The 7,322-nt window shown below is 36.1% G+C and overlaps 1 protein-coding gene across 1 annotated transcript; it reads left to right on the forward strand.

Moving 5' to 3' along the window:
- The first annotated feature begins 234 nt into the window (after positions 1–234).
- Positions 235–5,766, forward strand: LOC107773795 (kinesin-like protein KIN-10A). Its single transcript, XM_075229893.1, has 6 exons — positions 235–1,039; positions 2,467–2,622; positions 2,724–2,831; positions 2,945–3,055; positions 3,904–5,205; positions 5,321–5,766. The coding sequence occupies exons 1-6, from the start codon at positions 401–403 to the stop codon at positions 5,525–5,527; spliced, it is 2,523 nt and encodes an 840-aa protein (XP_075085994.1). The 5' UTR covers positions 235–400; the 3' UTR covers positions 5,528–5,766.
- The last annotated feature ends 1,556 nt before the right edge of the window (positions 5,767–7,322 follow it).

Consider the following 7,322-nt stretch of genomic DNA (forward strand, 5'->3'; position numbering starts at 1 on the left):
TCTTAATGTAGAATGGACGGAGGAAGTACTATCCAATCAAAATTAAGTACTCTCTTTTTCTTGTGTTGTGAAAATAATAAAAAATAAAAAGAAATTAAACATTAGGCTGGCCCCATTTAATAGATTGGCGTGACCCACACATTATTACATCACAAGAAGTTAAAGTTCACAACATATTAAAACTAGCCGTTACAAAATCTAACGTTAACTTCCACTTTTATTCAACTTCAAAAAACATCAAAAGATACAAACTTTTGTTCTTTCAATTCATTCTCTCTCTTCTCTCTCTCCTTTTCCCCTCTTCTATTTTCAGCTCAGACAAAATTCTCAATTCTCAGAAGAAAAACAAAGCCGAATCTTGAATTTTCCTTCTTGAATTCAAGCTATTTTTACATCTCTAATGGCGCCAACGCCTTCTTCGAAAAACCAGAGAACCCCAACTCCATTTTCAAGATTAAATCAAACCCAAATACCCAATTCAAGAACACCTCAATCAAAGCACCGTTTAAATTTCACCACAGCAGTAAAAGAAGGGCCAGCAGCAGAGCACCCAATAGAAGTAATAGGCCGAATTCGCGATTATTGTTCAGATAAAAATAAAGAAAAGGCGATATCTTTATTACATATTAATCCTGATCGCGAGTCGTTAAGAGTTAAAACCGACAATGGATACAGAGATTTTAGTCTAGATGGTGTGTCATTATCTGAAGAAGAAGATCTTGATGATTTTTACAAGAAATTCGTGCAGTCGAGAATTAATGGAGTTAAATTAGGAGAGAAATGTACAATTATGATGTATGGACCGACGGGTGCTGGAAAAAGTTATACTATGTTTGGAAGTAATAAACAGCCTGGAATTGTATATAAGTCGTTAAGAGATATATTGGGTGATGGAAATGAAGAAAATGATGAAAATGGTGTTGGGATTTTTGTGCAAGTTACTGTTTTGGAGATATATAATGAGGAATTATATGATTTGTTATCTACTAATAATGGTGGAGGATTTGGTTTTGGTTGGTCTAAGGGCAATGCTTCTAAGGTAAATATTTGAATTTTCTTCTGATTATATTTAATTGATGCACTGATTTTTGCAAATGTGGTTATTTTAACCAGAGGCGGAACTAGGATTTGAGGCGAAACTAGGATTTGAAGTTTATGGGTTCAAAATTATAGCACTTTTAAGATAATGTGGTCCACATTTAATTTTTACATATTAAATGAATTTCGTAAGACCAGAGTTTGGACCAAAGTGGCCGGGTTCGGCCAACCCGTACCGTCAATGTTATCTACGCCACTGATTTTAAGTACTCCCCTCTGTTCCATTTTATGTGACCGCATTTGTCTGAGCACGAAATATAAGAAAAAAAAATACTCTTGAAACTTGTGGTCTAAAAGTGACCATAAACGTTTGTGTGGTTATAGAATTATGTTATTAAGTATAAACTTGGAAGCTTAAAGTTAAATTATTTTTAGATATAGAAATGTATCATTTTTTTAGGATAGACTAAATGAGAAAGTTTGCCATATAAAATGGAGCTAAGGAAGTACAACAACATACCCAGTATTATCCCACATTGTGGGGTCTTGGGAGGGTAGTGTGTACGCACACCTTACCCCTAGACGCTCAGCTAGACGTTGTTTCCAATAGACGCTCGGCTCAGGAAGTAATTCATAATTTTTTTATGTTTTAGGAGATATTTCTTATTCTGTAATGTAGATTTGTGCTATCACACATATTATTATGTTTAGAAGAAAAAGAGAAATTTATTGCCAGTTAATTTGAAAACTTAAATTTTTATCGAAATTCAGCATTTTGAACAATGATCAGCCTGAATCAATTTATAGCCTGAATTATGCTTGAAATTCTCAAGTTTCACTATTTTTTATAGAGTGGACTACTTGGACAATGATCAGCCTGAATCAATTTATCTTCTCCTATTATTTTTCTGTTAATATTGATTCTCATTTGTCATCTATAAATTATGCTATACAGATATTTGATCTTTTATCTTTTTGTGACATTTTCTCACTTGAGTATAATATCTTCTCCGTACCTTCACAAGGAAGGGATAAGGTCTGCGTACATATTACCCTCCCCAAACTCCACTTGTAGGATTACATTGGGTTTGTTGTTGTTGTAGTTGTCGAGTATAATATCTTCTCCTCATGTAAATTGACTATGCGTTTTCGCGTTACATATATATACCTGACTTTAAATGGATGTTGCTGTTGTTATTAAATACAGAATGCTAATGCTTTATAGTACTTCACTTAATTTCTTGAATTGCCAATCATTTATAGTTCTTTGCCTAGTTTTGTGGTACATATTTTCGCCTAAGCGACATTGCTGTTACAAGAAGGAGATGTGTTGTACCTTAAGAGGGAGTGAATAAAAGAGTGACTAGATCTTCTTGTACCCTTTATAAGTCTCTGTATAATGTTGTCATTGTGTTTTTACCTTTGCAGGTGAGACTTGAAGTTATCGGTAAAAAGGCCAAAAATGCAACTTTTATTTCTGGTAATGAGGCTATAAAGATATCAAAGGAGATCCAAAAAGTGGAGAAGAGAAGAATAGTGAAAAGCACTTTGTGCAATGAGCGGAGTTCTCGCAGCCACTGCTTGGTATCAATTCTAAAAATTTGTTTAACGACGTCTAAATGGAAAGAAGTTCATTTACTCTCCTCTATTCATCTTTTCTGAAGGAAGCTAAATGTTGTTTGCAGATAATTCTTGATGTTCCAACAGTAGGAGGTCGACTAATGCTTGTCGACATGGCTGGTTCTGAGAATATAGAACAAGCTGGTCAAACTGGCCTAGAAGCAAAAATGCAGGTAAGGTTTCATTTTCTTTTACTTAACTCACTTCTTTTAAGTTTGCTATTAGATGTCCTACTAACATTAATTCTAAATGTCTCCTACTGGTAATTGACAATCAAATTTTGCAGACTGGAAAAATAAATCAGGGTAACATTGCTCTGAAAAGGGTGGTCGAGTCCATTGCTAATGGTGATTCTCATGTGCCATTCCGAGACAGCAAGTTAACCATGCTCTTACAGGTATATCTCGTGTATACCATCGATAGTTTGGCAGTAACCTTTTGAAAGTTATACTAGTCGTTGGAAGAAGTTGATTCAACTATTTGATGTAGTTGAGTCCATTAAAAGGGAAATCTACGTTGTATAGCCGCCCTCCAAAGTAATAGCCGGAAAGCATATATTTTTTGTATATTAATAAATAGTATATATATCTTAACATCTTTAAATATATTGCAATACCTTTAATATTAAACTTTATTCGATATTTTTACTATATTGTTAGTTAGGTTGATAAGAGTGGATTGCTCTAGTGGTGAGCACCCTCCACTTCCAACCAAGAGATTGTGAGTTCGAGTCACCCCAAGAGCAAGGTGGGGAGTTCTTGGAGGGAGGGAGCCGAGGGTCTATTGGAAACAGCCTCTCTACCCCAAGGTAGGGGTAAGGTCTGCGTACAAGCTACCCTTCCCATACCCCACTAGTGTGATTATATTGGGTTGTTGTTGTAGTATATATAATATATAATCGGCATATATTTGGCTAGCGGTTGTAATTATTTTCGGCCTATGTGCCAAATGCGTTAAAAGGCCTTTGGGGAAGTTACACATTTGACCGCTTGGCCAGAAATATTTACGTTATTTAGCCAATATACATATATTATACATTAATTATACATAATATACACATTCTCCAGCTATTTAAGTTAATTTCTGCTAATGGTAATTTTCATGTGCCGTTCAGAGATAGCAAGTTAACTATGGTCATTCCGTCTTTACAGCTATATCTCGTGTATGCTACATATAGTTTGGCAGTTAGGTTTTTAAAGTTATAATAATCGTTGTAAGAAGCTGATTCAACTATATTTGATGTAGGATTCTTTTGAGGATGACAAGGCCAAAATTCTCATGATACTGTGTGCGAGCCCGGATCCTAAAGAGCTCCACAAAACCATCTCTACTCTAGAGTATGGAGCCAAAGCGAAATGTATTGTCCGTGGCCCTCATACGCCGTTGAAAGAGAAAGGCGCAGAAGATTCCTCATCCGCAGTTGTTCTGGTGTCGAGAATTGCAGCTATGGATCAGTTCATTTGCAAGCTGCAAATGGAGAACAAACTCAAAGAGAAAGAGTGTAATGAAGCAAAGAGAAAGATTATGAAGAAAGAAGAAGAAATTGCTACACTAAGGTCTAAGCATGAATTAGCAGTAGTACAAGGGGGAGTGGAGAAAACTGATGAGGATATCATTGTTAAAGTTAACGAGCGAACTCTGATGTTGAAACATGAATTCGAAAAGAAGATACAACAATGTCAGAAAACGGCAAATGAATTTGTAGAGATGGAAAGGAGGAAGATGGAAGAAAGAATGTTCGAACAGCAACAAGAGTTTGAAATGCTCAGGAGGCGCTTGGAGGAGATTGAGGCTGAGCTTTGGCATTCAAGGGTTGATGACAACAGATCGACAGAAGTGGAGGAGGAGAATAGTTTCGCGAAAACGCTGCTGGATATTTACTCTGAAGACGCAGGAATGGTGAAATCTATGGACTTGGACAGATCTATTGACATGGACTCAGGAAAGCGGGACACAGTGGTCTATAATCCAAGAGAAGTTGAAGATCCTTCTATCTTATTGCAACATTTTACCAACAAATCGTGTTTGTACACTGTGTTCGAGGATGAAGAAGAAGATGAAAGCGACGTTAGTGAGGGGGACAAAGAGAATCCTCATGTTGAGGAGGTGCAAAAAGAGGTTATTGAGGAAAAGACAATATGTTCTGATGATCTTTCTAGTGATGCAGCCCCGTCGAGAAAAGAGCTAATTCAGAATATATTCAAACTTTGTGGAAATTCTAGAGAACTTTCTCAGCAGTGTAGAACACCGTTTCCTGCAGAAAAGAAAGTTAAAGGCGCTCAATCGAAATCACCTCCAGTTAAGGAAATTGGAGAGGATTCACCTTTAAGAAAATGTCATAATGATTCAAAGGAGAACTTCAACCCGACATTTGAAAGCATAGGCGCTGCTGATCTGGAAGTGCATGTGAAATGGGAAGCTGCGTCGTTAAAGGAAAATCCTGAGTTAATCACCACACTAAAGGTTGTTAAAGGTTCAACTTTAGCTGATTTGCGCAAGCTGATTGAGATATATCTTGGTGCTGACAATCAAGAACTCAATTTCCTGGTAAGTATGACATCCACACCACTACTGTGATCACAATTCTTTGATATCATTTACATGTACGAAAACGGCAACGGATTTCTAATACTGGAATTAAATCTTTTTTGTGTGTAACTAGGATATGTCTGGTGCTCCAGTGCCCAAAGAACAGGAGGCAATCACACCAGTAAGTGAGCTGCCGAGGTTCAATAACCAGTCGAATGGACACCTAGCTTGTTTGCAGTCAGTGAAGGGAACCGAGCGGCTCAGTTACCTGCCATTTACTCCATTGGAAAATAAGCTTCCATTTACTTTAAAGTCACATGGTATAGAGGCAGGTATTTGATTTTTGCCTAAAGTAGGCGAGCCACCGGAGTTTCCCTTTGTCGTCACTATCAAAAGATATCTCAGTGACTAATTAGTTGATATGGTTGTATAAATTTGTGAGCATATAAGTGATCTTATGCTCAAATATATGTGTTGTTTTGCTCTGAAGTACACTTACAAGATTGTGCATGTAAGTATTTGGTTTTACTATGGAGTAAACCTGTAATCATATGCTCAAATATATGATTTGTTTTTTCCGACTAACATGTTCTGATTGAGGATGAAGGGGAACCCAACGGTAAAGTTGTCTCCGTGTGACCTAGGTCACAGGTTCGAACTGTGGAAGCAGCCAATAATACTTGCACATTAGGGTAGGCTGTCTACTTCACGCCCCTTAGGGTGCGGCTCTTCCCCGAACCCTGCATAAATGCGGGATGCTTTTTGCACCGGGCTGCCCTTTTATGTTCTGAATGAGAAATCAATAGTTGTCTGAATAGGTCTTTTAAAAACACCAGAAGAAGTATAGTGTTAATATTGATCCTTGTTTAAAACATCAAGCAACGTGAGCTCAAATCTCACCCCATGAATTAATTCTGTGCAATAAGTTTTCTGAAACTCTCTTATCTTCATCAAGTTTTCAAGAATTGTCAACACTAGACTATATGCCTTACAACCTCAAAAACAAAAAAAAAAAAAAAAAAAAAAAAAAAAATGGAACAGTAATTGGCAACACAAAGATTCAACTTCTCTCTTTCTCTGTCCCTCTATTTGCTCATCTATGCAACTCAACTTCACAAGCATGTCCAAAAATGAATCAGGAGTTGTGAATTTCTACTTATTCAGTACCTCATATTTCTTTCAAAAATCGTTCAATTTTTTTAACATCTTCAACTATTGAATGCAAAACTATCTCATATGATCTTTAAGGTCTACTATTCAAGTACAAGCAAAACTAGATGATCATATTTTTACGTTGAGAACTGCATATTCAAGTACAATTTCTACTTATTCAGTACCTCATATTATTTCTTTCAAAAATCGTTCAATTTTTTGAACATCTTCAACTAATTGAATGCAAAACTACCTCATATGATCTTTAAGGTCTACTATTCAAGTACAAGCAAAACTAGATGATCATATTTTTACCTTGAGAACTGCATATACTTCCTTCATTCCATTTTATGTGAAGGGGTTTGAAGGAGAATTAAAGTACCTCACTTTTCGTGTAAATTCTGACATAGATTCTTCAATATTTTTGAAATAACATTTAGTTATTATATGAAAACTACATGAAAAGTACTTAAAGATGTTGTCATGTGACCAGGAGGTCACGGGTTCGAGTTATGAAAACAGTCTCTTGCAGAAATGCAGGGTAAGACTGCGTACAAAATAAACCCTTGTGGTCAGGACCTTCCCCAGGTCCCGCGCATAGCGGAAAGTTTAGTGCACCGGGCTGCCCTTTTATGTGAAAGTACTATAAGTCAACATAATTAATAATTCAAAATTTTATTAAAAAAGATTTGAGAAAATCACAGTCAAAGAATAATATTAAGAATGGACTTTAAACCTTTTCTCTTTCATCGACTCGACAACTCTATTTACAATTTTTGGGTAGAGAAATATAAAGTTCATTCCAAATAAAACTTCTCAACCAACCTGATGCTGGAGCTGCAATAATTAGACTCTCTCTGGAATAGAGAAAGAAAAAGAAATAATCCTAACATATTTAAGGGAATTTCATATCAAATACCGGGATCTAAAGCAAACAAGTTAAGGAACTTCTAATCATTCTTAGTATTATGAAAAAAAGAGCA

This window comes from Nicotiana tabacum, chromosome 14 (genome assembly GCF_000715075.1).
Source record: "Nicotiana tabacum cultivar K326 chromosome 14, ASM71507v2, whole genome shotgun sequence".
NCBI classification, from domain to species: domain Eukaryota; kingdom Viridiplantae; phylum Streptophyta; class Magnoliopsida; order Solanales; family Solanaceae; genus Nicotiana; species Nicotiana tabacum.